This window comes from Periplaneta americana, chromosome 7 (assembly GCF_040183065.1).
Source record: "Periplaneta americana isolate PAMFEO1 chromosome 7, P.americana_PAMFEO1_priV1, whole genome shotgun sequence".
NCBI classification, from domain to species: Eukaryota; Metazoa; Arthropoda; class Insecta; order Blattodea; family Blattidae; genus Periplaneta; species Periplaneta americana.
The window spans coordinates 173845240-173861272 of record NC_091123.1 but is presented as its reverse complement, the minus strand read 5'-3'; the positions used below and the strand labels follow the sequence as shown (position 1 = coordinate 173861272).

The 16033-nt window shown below is 34.3% G+C and overlaps 1 protein-coding gene across 2 annotated transcripts in view; it reads right to left on the bottom strand.

Annotated features, from left to right (window-relative positions):
• su(Hw) (suppressor of Hairy wing) overlaps window positions 1-16033 on the bottom strand; it is a 45882-nt gene that overhangs the window by 17034 nt on the left and 12815 nt on the right. For both annotated transcript variants that reach the window (XM_069831897.1, XM_069831898.1), the window contains exons 4-10: window positions 15705-15894; window positions 13673-13773; window positions 13205-13373; window positions 12999-13117; window positions 6133-6289; window positions 900-1009; window positions 509-650 (exon numbers count right to left, since the gene is read on the bottom strand). In XM_069831897.1, the coding sequence (XP_069687998.1) occupies window positions 509-650; window positions 900-1009; window positions 6133-6289; window positions 12999-13117; window positions 13205-13373; window positions 13673-13773; window positions 15705-15894 (988 nt within the window). The remainder of the gene's footprint in view (window positions 1-508; window positions 651-899; window positions 1010-6132; window positions 6290-12998; window positions 13118-13204; window positions 13374-13672; window positions 13774-15704; window positions 15895-16033) is intronic.

Here is a 16033-nt window from a genome sequence, read left to right as displayed (position 1 = left end):
GATTCAATACTGCATTTTAAATTCCATCTTTTACAATATTTGACTTTAAGGGGAGGCAGAGGTGAATATTTCAAAATCCACAAAATTTATCCGATTTGTTTGAAATTGATAATGGATACTAAGCATGTTGGGGACATACCAAGTTTCAACTTTCTAAGTACAATAGTTCTGTAAGTATTAATAAATTTATAAAACTTTATATCGTTTGATATACAATGCTCCATGTACCATATTGTAAGAAATTTTCAATATTTCTTTTTATTTATATGTTCAGAGAAGGTATATAAATAATGATAAGTATTAGTTTATTATGGGAATAATATAGTAATACAGTTATCTTGGTTTTAATTTCATACTTTTAAAGGGCACAAAATCAAAAACATCGGAATATGAAAATAAAGATAATTAAAATAGAAAAAAACAAATTTTCATTTTTTCTTCAGTTTTGTTCGAAAATTTCACCTCTGCCTCCCCTTAACAGAGAAATAGAGAAGTTCTATAAACTGACCTGTGTGGTGAAAGATATGAGCACGCAGTTGGGAGGCCTGAATAAAGCTCTTGCCACAAAACTGACAGCTGTGGGGTTTCACCCCAGTATGTGTCCTAACATGGCGATTCAGAGTCTCCTTAGCTGCAAATTTTGCAAGACACTGAAATCAAATGAAAACACAAATCACTCTGACAACATGACACGCATAAGAATACCTACTCTTACAAAGGCAAAGATATCTCACTAAGTAATTTTCTGAATTATGATATCTATAACATACCTCATTACATCATCCTTTGAGAGCAAAAACATCAGATCAGATTAATAAGTCGATTACTTCGTATTCAAACAAAACATACTATTTTGACCGAGATTTAAAGTAGCATAAGCATTTAAAAAAATGTCTCACCTCTTTACATTCATAAGGACGCTCACCAGTGTGCATACGTCGATGTTTCTTCATAGCACCACTGGATGGGAAGCCCTTACTGCAGAAATCACATTGATACGGTTTCTCTCCTGCAAACAATTACATCATCATAATATATACAGGGTGTTTCAGAAGTAAATGTGGGTGTAATGTAGTAGCACAGTCTACTATATACAGTCGCGAAGCTTGAGGTGTTTTTCTGCAAATCTCGTGATAAAGCGCTCCAAGCGGTTAGCAACTAGAAACAACAGACTGTCCATGGTCGACTTTGGACTGTGTCGTATTTCTATCAAGTGCTCGCTCGTTGCGTATTTCACATTGATGCTTGTGAAATGTTCGTTATTGGTTGTAATGAAAATGTTAATGGCTAAAATATAATAATTGGAATAATAATATGGGACAAGGAGGAGACGTTTGTAGTGCTATAAATTGTAGCAACAGTAAGAGAAAGAGGCCAGAGTTATCCTTTGTCCGATTTCCGAAAGATTCAGAAAGGTTCCTGGGTTTCCACAAGAATGCTGAGAAGAACAAAACTCTTAATTTTGAAGTTCTTTGTGACTGTTAGAATACATTATATCCTTAAATTTCACAATGAAATGTTTCAGTCTAATCGAAAGGACATTAGATACCAGTTAAAGTTCTGTCACTTAGGCTGCTAAATTTCCAGAGAAATAAAGGTTAGATCTACTTCTTTTTTTTCAGAGGATATATTTTTAATTGTAGCTACTAATTTTGTTATTATTTTTATGTGTTATTTTACTAAAGACGTAGAAAAATTGTTTGTTTTAATGAAATTTATTGATCACGTTTTATTTTCAATTCTGGTGGGATTATTATTGCTTAGGCCTAATTTTTATTTTCAAAGGATATGTTTTTAATTATAGCTGTTAATTTTGTTGTTATTTTTATTTGTTGCTTTACTAGAGACGTAGAAAAAGTCTGTTACAATAAAATTTATTGATCACGTTTTATTTCCAATTCTGGTGTGATTATTATTGCTTAACCTCATCCCACTTTGTTAACTACGTAAACCTACACTACAAGTACCGGTACACATAAGTTACTCCATTAATTCATATTTCCATTATTATTATTGTTGTAAAGGAAAATGCAAATTAATATTTACTGGTTTCATAGTTAATTATCGCTATAATCTTGAATAAGTGAAGCCATTATAGTAAATTTCAGTTCGTTTTGCACAAACAAAAATTATATTAACTTATTTCTTGCAGGTATCTTCGAGTTTATGGTGGAATTTAATATACTTCATTAAAATAATAAATTAACTTTATGCATTTAATATTTCAATAATGGAAGGAAGGTGTTAATTTTTCCAAAAGAACACTACAACGAAAGTGTAACATATTTTGTCGTCTGCTAGGAGAGAGATCTGCGATGATGAGGTGATAGTAGCGATCCTAGTGGCGGGCAACTACCCATGTTTGCATTTTTAGTACATATTGAGCTTCTTGACTGTATATAGTAGACTGTGGTAGTAGTAAAATTAAGACTAAAACGGTCTATACAATTTTTTCTGAAAATCCTTAATCTCACAGTTATGATGCCATAAATAAAGTAATAACTTGCTAGGCTAAACAATGTAAAAAAAAACCACCATGATGTGATGTGATGTGTGCTGTGGTGTGGTGTGTGATGTGATATATATTCCACAGCAGTCCATGTTTGAAATTTGGAAAATCGTGTGCAAACTCCTAAGAAACTTGATGCCATAAAGTCGAAACATCCTTTCTCACTATATATTTTTAAATATTCCACAACAATTCATAACTGCATAACATCTTTATTAAGTAAGTGCTCTTCTGTGTAATAAGATTCATTGCTAATCTTAAAAACAATGTGTATGACACTTAACTTCTGTGTAACTCGAAATTTTATCAATGTATCATTTTGGCTTGTTTGAAAATTTAACTAATTTTTTTCAACTAGCTGTGAACTGTATACATCAAATCTGTATATTTTCTGTTCCTTTTATTTTTTGATATGCTTTGTGATTAGCAGAATTTTTCGATAAATTCCTTATATATCTTATGCTGCAAAAGATATTCTTGTTTACAGTTTATTTCCTTGAACTATCATCCAAAAGATATCAATACACTGAAATCATTTAGTATAAAACCAAGAAATAGGACAAATTTTCTCTTTTTATGGCATGCAAAACACAATTTAAAAAATCTGACTTCACTCATAAATGGCGAACATGTCAATTTTGTACAAATTCATATAAAATAGCTACCCATATATCATAAGCAGGGAACGGATTTATATGGACTAAAAATATATGAAATATGTAAATATATATGTAGTTATTTTTACCAAAATATGGAATTAAATATGGATTTTTACCAAAATATGGAATTAAATATGGACTTAAAATTATAAAAAAATGACTATGTACGTTAAATATTGGTACATTTTAATCAAACTAAACAAAAAATATAATGGACGTACCTTATCTTCCAATGTAGTTTCAACAAAACACAATTTTTATTGTCTGTTACCATAACAATAGGTTACAAACATTTCTTTCAAGTGCTGAAAAGTGAATCTTCTTCTATTGTCTCTGAGGATAGATTTATACTGACTAAAAGAGCGTTCGACGTCACAAGAAGTAACTGGTACATAATTCAATTTCACAATGTCTGCTGGGGATAAGTCCAAGTTAATCTTCACTGTTGATTCACCACTCATCACAGCAACAACCTTTTGTAGTTCTTCATATCCAGGGTTTTTTGAAAGTACAGTGTCCACCTTAGCTCTTACTGCATCTGCAACTTTACCTCTACCACGATTCAGTTGTTCCACAGTACTATTTATAATTTCAAAACTTTCAGATAGTGAAAGGTGCCTATTTTGGAGACTTTTGAGCGTTTTTATGATGCATGAAAATGTATGCTGAATGTGAGCTAAGTCATTCTTCACACTTATGTCACAGGTAACTGTTTTCGCAGTATCAATTGAGACTGCATCTTCAGAGTCCAATGCAAGGAGAACATTGTTAATAGAGTCTATATGTTCGGCATAATATTCAACTGCTTCTAGCCATGTACCCCATCTAGTTAAAATTGGCTTTGGTGGCAATGGAATTTCAGGGTACATTTCTTTCAACACGTTAACTCTACTGGGAGCTTTGAGAAATACTTTTTTCACTGATGAAATCAACAAATCTACTTTAGGGAAATTGTCTCTGACCACTTCTGCCACACGATGAAATGCATGCGCCACACAAGTAAAATGAGTCAATTTAGGATATACAACAGATAATGCTTGTCCAGCTTTGACCATATAAGGGGCAGCATCGCTAATAAAGAATAACACATTATCGTACATAATACCCTTTGGCCACAGGATACCCATAGCTTCGTTGAACAGTTTAACTATAGTTTTGTTATTGCACTTTTCTAGAACATCACAATGTAAAAGAATTCGTTCAGAATATTGTTCACTTAACAAACCGATAACTACATTACCAACAAGTCTACCTTCTTTGTCGGGAGTCTCATCAATGGAAACCCAAATTGAACTATCTTTAATTTCATCTCTTATCTTCTGTATTGTCTCATCGTAGATGGATGGAGCATACGTCTTCCTAAGTGTTGACTCATCCGGGATTGTATGTCGAGTATATTTTTCAAGGAATTCCCTGAAGACCTTATTCTTTAGTTTGTAGAGAGGAATATCAGCAGAGATGAGAGAACGGCACAGGTCGATGTTAAACTCAGATCTTACATTCGATGTTGTTGGTTGTGTTAAAAACAATTGTCTCTGCTTGGAATTTAGTTGTTTGTTGGCCTGATGTTTACTAGTTGTAATGTGTTGTTGCACCAGGAACTTTTGTGTAGATGATACTGCACACTGACACAAATTACAAAATAATATTTTATTGTCAGTTGATAAACCATCTTCTTTAAATTCTGAAATGTAACTTGTTAGTTTTGATTTTAAATTGACTGAATGACGTACTTTTGGCATATTTACCGTCTTTATAGTATGATTTACAAAACTGAACCTATGTGTACTCTGACTGGCATTTAACTGTTGAGCTGCACAACTGAAGTCTGTTAAAAATTTTAAATTAAATTAATACAGTTTTGTAACTTACTTTCCCATTGTTGATAGGACTGCTAATTTTCAAATAACTCTGATGTTAAAGGGATTACTGAACATGTGTTTAAATCTCTATTGTTGAAATGTATTTTTAAAAGTTAATGGAATTTTGTTTTGTTTTATTGTTAAACCTAATATAATATGGACTGTTTTATATGAAATATGGAAAATATATGGAAATTAACGAAAATATGTACTAAACTCTAAAATATGGAAAAATATGGAAAATAAAAGTAGGATTTTTCAACCCTACACATTGTGAAACATAAAGATAATGCAAAATATAAATTATATTAGCTTTATAAGTAAATATGTATTTACATATAAATCCTTTCCCTGATCATAAGTATTTCCAATATTTAAGAAAAACAGATTTTTAAAAGTGATTCAAACACTAAATAAAATTTTAAGCACATTTCTTTCTTGTAAAATAACCAGCAATACTGTGAAATAAAAAAAGAGAAGGATTTTGTGAAACTAATTTATTTTGTGGATAATAGCTCACACATAGAAAATAGACCTTTCAAAATTAGGGACAACTGATTCTTTAAGAAAAAGTTAGCCCGAACTGTTTCACTGTTTTACCTGTCTTTTAAATTAATTGTGGCATGAAAAAATTTCTTAACAGTATACAAATATTTCACATGATTTTGCTCTTTTTCTGTAATATGTACAAGTATCTTTAAGCACAAAATTTCTTGTTTAAGGAAGATTTCATAGAAAAATAATGTTCCATTTTACTTTATTTTAATAGTCTTTTAGGATATATAAACTTCGAAAAATAATTCATATACTGTCCTGTACAAAGTAATGTTTCACTTCAAATAAAATTACATAACAAATGTAATTTATGATAAAAATATTTATACTATTTTATTTGTCATATGAACCATCGGTTTAGTAGAAATTGTTGCATACAGAAATTTGCCAAGAGTCACTTTCTCAATGATGCTGAAAAATTTGTGTTTCCATGGAGATATCAAAATCTACTGCTTGGAGCATCACAATATTTTGTCTTTACATTTTGTATAATGAGAAAGAAATGCAGAGAGAAAAAAAGAAAAGTTCACATAAAACACAAAAATACCTGTATGTGTACGCATGTGAATTTGCAGCAAAGTTGTTCCGTGGAATTCCTTGTTACAATGTTGACAATTATATTTCTTTTTACGTTTTACTTGTCCAGCATGTGCACGCAGATGCTCCCGCAGATTGTCCTTACGGCTGAACATGCGTCCGCAGACCTATGGACAAAGAAATTTTCCTTACTCATACGTTAACATACCTAAAATATCAGATGCTATTAGATTTGAACAATTATAAAGGTTTGGTCATGTTATTCATACAGAAAACTAATAGATTTCCAAAAGAATAATACAGATACATTTTCACAGGAGGAGACTGCACAAAGGTCAAGATCTCAATGGAGCAATGCAGTAAGGACTAATGTCAATGTATTACAAAAAAAGAACTGGAAGGCAATAGTAAGAAACAGAAAAGAATGATGAAATTTAGAAAGTTTAACATCTGACTTCGATTGAAGAACTTAAGGAGATAGTACAAGCTAAAGTCCAGCACACATTTAACAGTATGCTTATTGTATGACAAAATGTAATTCATACGTACTTTATTATCACTCAAAATAATTTATCACTGACACTGATTAAACCAGCAAGTTATTACACTTTCACATAAATAATATGTATTATACAGAGTGGACAAAAAGTAGCTTTCCCCAAACACTTCCTTACATTTAATTACATTCAATGAATCCAGAGACAGGAACTTTGGCAGAATGCTTTTTTAAATGTGTTAAATCTATCTTCATTTTGAAAATAAATCTGTACGAATTATACCTTTGAGATTGAAACATCACAGTTTTATGTTGCCCTTTTCTGCCTTTTTTAATATAAATGCCTAATTTACAAAATAAATGCTTTTTTTTACCTTTATTTGATTATTTATCTATTATTTATTCATTTATTATTAAAAATTGCCTCCAGGTATATTTTAAGTTATTTCTATAACAGCTACAATGAAAGTGACTTCACCAAATATGTATTATTGTCTTTCAGCCAGTTCATATTCTCTTTGCAACAATGAGCGCTGCCCTGCAAAAATGTATAACAGTAAGCATTTTAATTATCGCTTGTGTTTATTTGACAAGGCAACAATGAGTGCGGGTCTAACGTTATTTTTCTTTTAGTTTTCATTGCGACGTTGTTGGAGCTAGCTAAATATTTCATATCGCAACATATCAGTACAACCAAACACAAAAATGCACTTTCCAAGGCTAATGGGAAGAAGATTTCTTTGCTTCCAACAGTAATTTTATTGCAACATCGAGTCGAAAATCTCAATTTGCATTCGACTTATGTAAAGCTTTTCTTGCTGCTGAAATCCCTTTGTGGAAAATGCAAGGTTGTGGGTCTAGTGCAAGGTTTTTGTAATTGCCTTTTATTGCGTATTTTAGCTATTTATAATGCCTTTTTGCTTGCCTATCTTAGCTATTTATGATGCCTTTTTGCCTGCCTATTTTAATGATTCATAATGCCTAAACTTCAAGTCTCTGAATGAATCATATGCCAAAGCTCTAGTTTTTTTTGCCACCATAGGTCTTTCCCTCAGTGCAGCAATGAAGGCACGCAATGGTGAAATATTAATAGGGGAAATGGGAGTACTCCAAGAAAATGTACCGTCAAGCATCATCTATGTCCACCACAAATACCATTTGGACTAACTGTTATTTGTGTCATTATTTGGTGATTAATTAATTGAATCTTAATAAATGTTTTAATCCGGGTTGCAAGGAGTAGTGAAGTGCATTCCATAACCTCTCCTACTCAAATCCCATCCTCACCTTCCCGTGGTGCAACCTGTTTTTAACAAACGAGGCTCTGGGGATCATAAAAAATTAAGAAAATACGACGCTCTGGGGATCATAAAAAATTAAGAAAATGTCATTTCAGCACGTTGACCTGCCATGGCATGCATAAGTGTCTCCTAAATGATGAAGAGGGGATATGGTCAGTGAAGTTGTCTGACAATCCTCCTGGCTAGTCATATGAACCCACTAACCAACGACAGGTGTGGTCCTCCAAACAGTTTGTGTGTAGGTGATATAACTGCCATAACATAAAAATATTGTCTCTACATTAAAACAGTTATACTTTTTGGTACACTCCACTCCTGTATTGCAGAGCTAGGGAGTTAATGGCTTCATTGCAAAGAACTCAGCATTAGTTATAGCTAGACCACTTAGAAAATACAGCTATGGCGGAAACCTGAATCATTTCCTTCTCCCACACTCGCTGCGTGTTCCCCTCTGTGCATTCCCCAACATCGATCACCAATCAGAATCTGTGTCTTAACCCAAGTTGGCGGTGCTAGGCCACTATTATCGTCACACTCATTGGATTATGTTGTTTATTTCTGCTTCAACCGTACACTGCTGGTCAAAATATTTGTCCTCTACTTTCCACACATGCTCACATAATTTCCTCTATTTATTGGGGGAATATTCATCTATGAGTTTATGATCAAAAAATATTTCTCACGTAAAGACATGCCAATACTCCGGTTATAACTTAAACACACACCACTATTACTAGTATTCATTTATTTATTTTGTATTACACTTCACTTCACTTTGGCGCAACTGTACTCCTTACGAACAAGAACTGTGGGAGGGGAGATTAGCACATGCACATTACAACTGCATGTACAAAGTGGTATCCCTATAACAACAATATGTTTTAATTCAAGAGTTTATAGTTTTTATCAATTACTTAAATTCAAGTACCACGATCCTGAATAGAAGGAATAACAAAATTAAGAAGGCATGTTACAATGTCTTAAGTGCCTACATTTTATTTATTTATTTTTTTAATATGTTTTATTTAACGATGCTCGCAACTGCGCAGGTTATATCAGCATCGCCGGATGTGCCGGAATTTTGTCCCGCAGGAGTTCTTTTACATGCCAGTAAATCTACTGACATGAGCCTGTCGCATTTAAGCACACTTAAATGCCATCGACCTGGCCCGGGATCGAACCCGCAACCTTGGGCATAGAAGGCCAGCGCTATACCAACTTGCCAACCAGGTCGACTACATTTTATTAATTTACAAGCTTATTTTTATATTTTAGAGCCTATTTTATGTGCCTAAACATACTAGCTGGTGTATTTAGAATACCATGAATAACATGACTGAAAATTACAAATATTCTTATAATCAGACAGCAGATTTTCGGTCTCTCCACAGTGACAGAACGGCACGTACCTTGGCACATGGGAGCGTAGCAATGAGTTCAATGCCCTTCCTGCTTCTGACGTACATCTAACAGCCAATAAATTAGTATTAAATTATAACAAAACTAACGTAATCTGATTTAAATCCTGTCCAAATTCAATCTCGCAAATTTCAAGTGCAATAATTAACAACAGGTCCCTAACAGAAACAACAACCAAACTTCTTGGATTACAAATCGATAAATGTATTAAATTGGAAAAATCGTATTAAAGAAATTACCTCTAAACTAAATTCAGCATGTTTTGCTATTAGATCTATGCAAGAGATTGTAAATACAATACCTTAAAAACAATATCTTTGCATACTTCCACTTCGTAATGAGTTTTGGAATAATATTCTGGGGAAATTCTACAGACAGTAACAGTACATTCCTACTACAAAACAGAGTAATTAGAATAAGAGTAGGTGCCAAATCTAGACAATCGTGTAAGACCATTTTAAAAAACCTACAATAATGTCAGTAAATTCTTTTATTGATAAACTTCCTTGTATGTAATGGTGAAAACTTTGTAACTAATGCAATAGTTCATAGCATAAATATGCATCAAAAAATGACTTTCATACTTTGTCTGCATGTCCATCGTGCTATCAAAAAGCAGTGCGTTATATGGCAGTAAAAATTTCTAATAGCCTCGCTATGGATATAAAAAGTCAAACTCAAAACATAAGATTATTTAAGGTCAAATTAAAGAAGTACCTAATTTCTCACGCCTTTTATTCTGTAAGTGAATTCATGAAATTCAACAATGCTTCATGAATATTTAACAGTACATTTCTACTACAAAACAGAGTAATTAGAATAATAGTAGGTGCCAAATCTAGAGAATCGTGTAAGACCATTTTAAAAAATCTACAATAATGTCAGTAAATTCTTTTATTGATAAACTTCCTCGTATGTAATGGTGAAAACTTTGTAACTAATGCAATAGTTCATAGCATAAATATGCATCAAAAAATGACTTTCATACTTCGTCTGCATGTCCATCATGCTATCAAAAAGCAGTGCGTTATATGGCAGTAAAAATTTTTAATAGCCTCGCTATGGATATAAAAAGTCAAACTCAAAACATAAGATTATTTAAGGTCAAATTAAAGAAGTACCTAATTTCTCACGCCTTTTATTCTGTAAGTGAATTCATGAAATTGAACAATGCTTCATGAATATTTCTGTGTTGTGTTAAGTATTGATACTAAATTTTGTGTTGTACTAGTAGACTATATTGTAAACCTCTTCTGTATATATTTCAGCTAGACTGTGACTATAATTTTATTAAGACTCTGTAGTACTATTAAGACTTTTTGACATGTTCCATATTCTAGCTGTGAAGCAATGTACGAATACCATGGAATATAAATCAATACAATACAATGCTCAGCATCGGGACATAAATCCACTGTCTGCTTACAATCAATCAGCCTTCATAATCTCTCGAACATATATTGCTGAATATTTATGTAAACAGGCAGGAATTTAATAATTTGTTACAATCCTAATCGTTCTGCGCCGTGGCATTGCGGTCTAAGACATCCTGCCTAGGACTCGTGTTATGGAATGCACGCTGGTTCGAGTCCTCATCTTCATGGGGGAAGAAATTTTCTCATGAAATTTCGGCCAGTGTATGGGACCAGTGCTCACCCAGCATCGTGTTGCACTTGGGAAGCTACGATAGTAGCTAAAATCCGGTTTTGCAAACCAGCTATAACAGCTGGGGGGATCATCGTGCTAACCACACAATACCTCCATTCTGGTTGGATGATCGTCTACTCTGCTTCAGCATGTGGACGTGAGAACAGCAGCCGGCTGGTTGGTCTTGGCCCTTCATGGGCTGTAGCACCATGGATTTGTTATAATCCTAATCTGCTTTTGGCTTCTCAGTACCAATTGTTAAGACTGTTTTTGTTAATGATGGGCAAGCTCATTAGGTAGTACATTGCAAAAACAACATTGCTGAATCTGTTTTTACCATGACTATTACACTCTTACTACGTCATACTACTTTTGACCAATAAAACGGTACGAAAGGACGTATTTCAACCAATCATGGCTGCTTATCGCACAATTTTATCGCGTCCCTAGCATTTGTTTAATTTTATCGCGTCCCTAGCATTTGTTTAATTTTATCGTGTCCCTAGCATTTGTTTCTTTGTTTGCCAACATTTGAAACTGCGCTGGTCTGGACGTCAAAAATATATATAAAATTACAAACCACTCCAGTCGATGCACAGCAGTTTCAAATATGACTCGCATTGGCATTCAAGAACAAGAATTAATAAAAATCACTGATCATACCTATGCATCTTCTGAAATCCGATTTACAAATAAATGAAGAGCACCATTCGGAAATCCTGAATAAGTTGAATATACCATGTAGGCCTAAATCAACGAGTTCCACTTCTATTATGCACACGTCCACTATAACATCAATTGAACCACCAACCACATTCAAATTTGAAAATTCTACATTCAATAATTATTCCTTTTAAAATTATTCATTCGGAAATTCTGAATAAGTTGAATACACCATGTAGGCCTAAATCAACGAGTTCCACTTCTATTACGCACACGTCCAATATAACATCAATTGAACCACCAACCACATTCAAATTTGAAAATTGTACATTCAATAATTATTCCTTTTAAAATTATTCATGTTTATTTTTTATGTCATCGTCGTTAATTAAAACTTTTCTAACACTTGTGTATATTAGTTAGGTTATGTTATAGCTTCTGCTCTGAGAGGATAAAAAGAACTTCTGCTATATGATATTATGGATAGTCACGTATCAGAGATTGTTTAATATTAAGATTTATTGAATAGTAATCATTACAGTGTCTGTATAAAGACACTACTGCCATCTAGCATGCATCTAGCGTAATATTTGTAATGTTGAGATGGTACAATAATACATTTGAAGACAGTTGTATTTTCGTAAGTCAATTAATATTTTATTGTATTGGAGTACTTCGTTACTTCTAATCTTTATATACTTTCTTCTAATCGTGTAATAGTCAATTAAATCCCACTCGAGTTTTGATTTTCTCTAGATAAATCAAAACGTCTAGTGAGATTACTGTTGATAATTACAATATATAGGTTTTGACTTCAACAACTTCACATTCCGAAACACATCAGTTTTATTAGTTTTACTATTCTGATTTTAGGACTCATACTCATGTATGTTGTGACTTTCATGTAACTGTTTTCTTAACAGGCACCAGTTTTTACAATGTGGCAGTTACATCACCAGACTTAAACCCCCATTATGCAAGGGGGACCGCACCTGTCGTTGGTCAACGGGTCCTTCGGACCTAGCCGGGAGGACTAAATAGATGTTATTTAGATCCATCGACCTTTCCCTCATGTGCCGCTGAGGGACGCTGTTGTGCTGTGGTAGGCCAGCACATATGTAAATGGCATTTCCTCCATTTTAGATGAAACAGTTATACCGCTGTGACTCGGTCCCCAGATCCTCATCTGTTAAAAGCAGGGTGTACCATGGGCAGGTTGAGGTTGGGAATTGGGTAGGAGAGGCTATAGGAGGCGCATCACTACCCCTTACTGCTAATGGCTTCATTGCCAGATGCAAGGCACTAAACAACAACAACTATTCTGATTTTTATTTCCTTTGTGATCCCTACCTGACAAGGATGAGAGGGTCGTGGGTTACCATCACATCCAGTCTGGATCACATGCCGTTCTAGATGGTACTTGCGGCTGAATTGCTTCTCGCAGCGTGTACACGAATAGGGCTTCAAACCTACAACATTTCCAAACATTGCACATAAGTTTAGTTTATGTTACAGTAGGCCATGAATGTAAACGTAATTAAGATACGCTTACTGACCTGTGTGTGTATACATGTGACGAGCCAGAGTGCCTTTATCTGGGCATCGTGCTTCACATTCTGGGCAGGAGTACGTGTCACCCTCCAAATGGATGACACGCCTGTGTCGCTCCAAACTTGACTTCAGCTTGAAGTTTTTTGCACAGTCCACACATTCGAAGTCTCCTCCCTATGCATGTAAGAAGCAAATATTCACAATTATTCACTTTAAAATGAAACAGAAAACTCCACTTATAACTTTTCATGGAAATAAATGTAATTCACATGTTAAATGTCGTATATGTATAAAAATTAATAAAACCAGCCTCTGTTAAGAGTGATGAATAACTTCCATTTCTAATTTGTATTATAGTCTACACTGCTTTAACAATTATGCACATGACAGATATTAGACGTATTACACATTTTTTGGAAATAACAGACATGTGTACTATAATATACTGTATTTAACAGAGAAATAAAACCAACCAGATGTGCTGTCTCTAGATCTTCTCCACAGCAATGGCATTTGCCAGGCCCAGTAGCTGTTGTCTCATCTATTAGCTCATTAACCTTGGTTAGCATCACACCTGTAATATATCACAATTTTAATTCTCTACTACCCAGAGATATTTATTTATAATTTCAGAAAGATTTAAAGATTTACAATTACAAAGGGTTTACGACAGGGTTGCTGCATATCTCACACTTTATTTAAAATCTATTTCCAACATATTTGGAAAACTGGAAGAGAAAATGTTCAGGTATGGGGATCCCAACAGGAGAGGAAACTCTATATTACCTTCTATTTGCCGATGATAAACTGCTAATAATCCAGGATTATGATGATATGGAGTATTTGACTAGGAAATTGCTAGAAAAATATGACAGAGGGGGATTAAAAATAAATTTAAAGAAAACATTTTACTTCTCATTTCAGGACCATAACCAAGATTTAAAACCGCAAGAAAGAAATATCATAAGAAGTTGCAATGAATATAAACATTTGAGCGTTCCAATTAACAATCAAGAATGATCAGATAGTGACATTAAGGAAAGATTATCATAATCATCATCCAAACAAGGATATTATATTCCAGGAGGAGGGGAGGGGAGGGGGAAGGAGGAGGAGGAGGAAGAAGAAGAAGAGCTCTTCTTGAATCATCAATTACATTTATTGTTATAATGTGATATCATAAAAATCATCTAATTTTGCACAGTGCTGGCTGTGGAGTATTGTACACATAGAGCTACTCTGCCCTTCTCTATGTAATCCTTGAAGACAAACAATCCACGATTCTTAAATAAATACTCTCATGTCATTTCTTCTCTTGTGTGAGAATAAAAATGTTTGAATAAAATAAATCAGATTCAATAATTACATATTCGTGTTCATAATATTTCCAAGTTCAAGTCCATTCCTCTCTCCTCACCTTCACTCACAATTACCGCAATGATAATACACGACAATAAAATTATGAACATAAAAAAATAAAACTTATGTTTATAGTACATAGGTTGGATAAAAAGTAATGGCAACACTGCTGTCATATGGCAATGGTGCATTCGAGAGTTGCCAGCTGTATGGACATGAACAAGGACTGTTAGATGAGTTAGTGTAGCCAGCGGCGACAGTACTTTGTCAATCTACTGCAGTGTGTAGAACGTTGACTTTCATAGGGATAGTGCGAGCGCCCTAAGATCATGTTTACAAAACTAGAGCAACGTTCCTGGATCAAAATTGAAGTGACACGAGGTCGTAGTGCACAAGAATGTTTTCAGGGACTGCGTGAAGCATGTGGCGATGCAGCGTTGCCATATCGCACAGTGGCACGATGGGTTAAAGCATTTCGGGAAGGCCTTGTTGGAAGTGCTGTGAAGGTGATGTTCATTGTGGCGTATGACATTGATGGGGTAATACTGCACCACGCTGTACCTCCAAGGCAGACGGTAAATGCGGACTACTACTGCAGGTTCCTGCAGCACCACCTTCGTCCAGCCCTCAGGAGAAAACGACGACACTTGGGGGTAGAACCCCATCATTCTTCATGATAATGCAAGGAGTCACACCGCTGCTGCTGTCAAGGACCTCTTGCGTCGCTGGCAATGGGAGATTCTGGAACATCCTCTGTACTCACCAGATATGATCCATGCGATTACGGTCTTTACACCAAAGTGAAAGAACCACTGCGAGGGGCCCGGTACAATACCAGAGATGAACTTATCTGTGCTTTAGGGCGGTCAATACGGAACATCAACAAAGATGGACGCGCTGATGGTGTACGATGCCTTCCAAACATTTGGCAAAAGGTAATAAATAAGGGGGGCGACTATACAGAAGGTACGTAAATGTTGTACCCCTGTGAATAAAGCCATGTCAGAAATATCGAACTGTTGCCATTACTTTTTATCCAACCCAAGTATAACAATAATTTCTCTACTCTTTACATTATTAAATGTATAATAGATATATGCCAAAAAAGTAACATTTTAAAAGGGAACATTTTGAAAATAAGAATACCTTTCATTTTATCTCTCAAAGCACTATCCATCACATCCGTTGCTAGTGGGTCTGTGGGTGCTCCCACGTCCAGTTCTGATTCCTGTGACTGCTCAGCAACATGTTCAACTGTCTCAACCTTGGTCACAGCCACTTCTTCTGTTGATGTTGCAGTGGAACCTTGACAGAACTTCTGATGTCTTCTCAAACCCTACGATATATAAAAATGTAACAGTTTGCAATAACATTAATTTTAAGCATAAACATTATCATTAAAGAATAAAACAATATTCAAAGCAAAAAACAATCTTTTTCAAAGATATAAAAATACAGTGAAACCTGTTCAAATC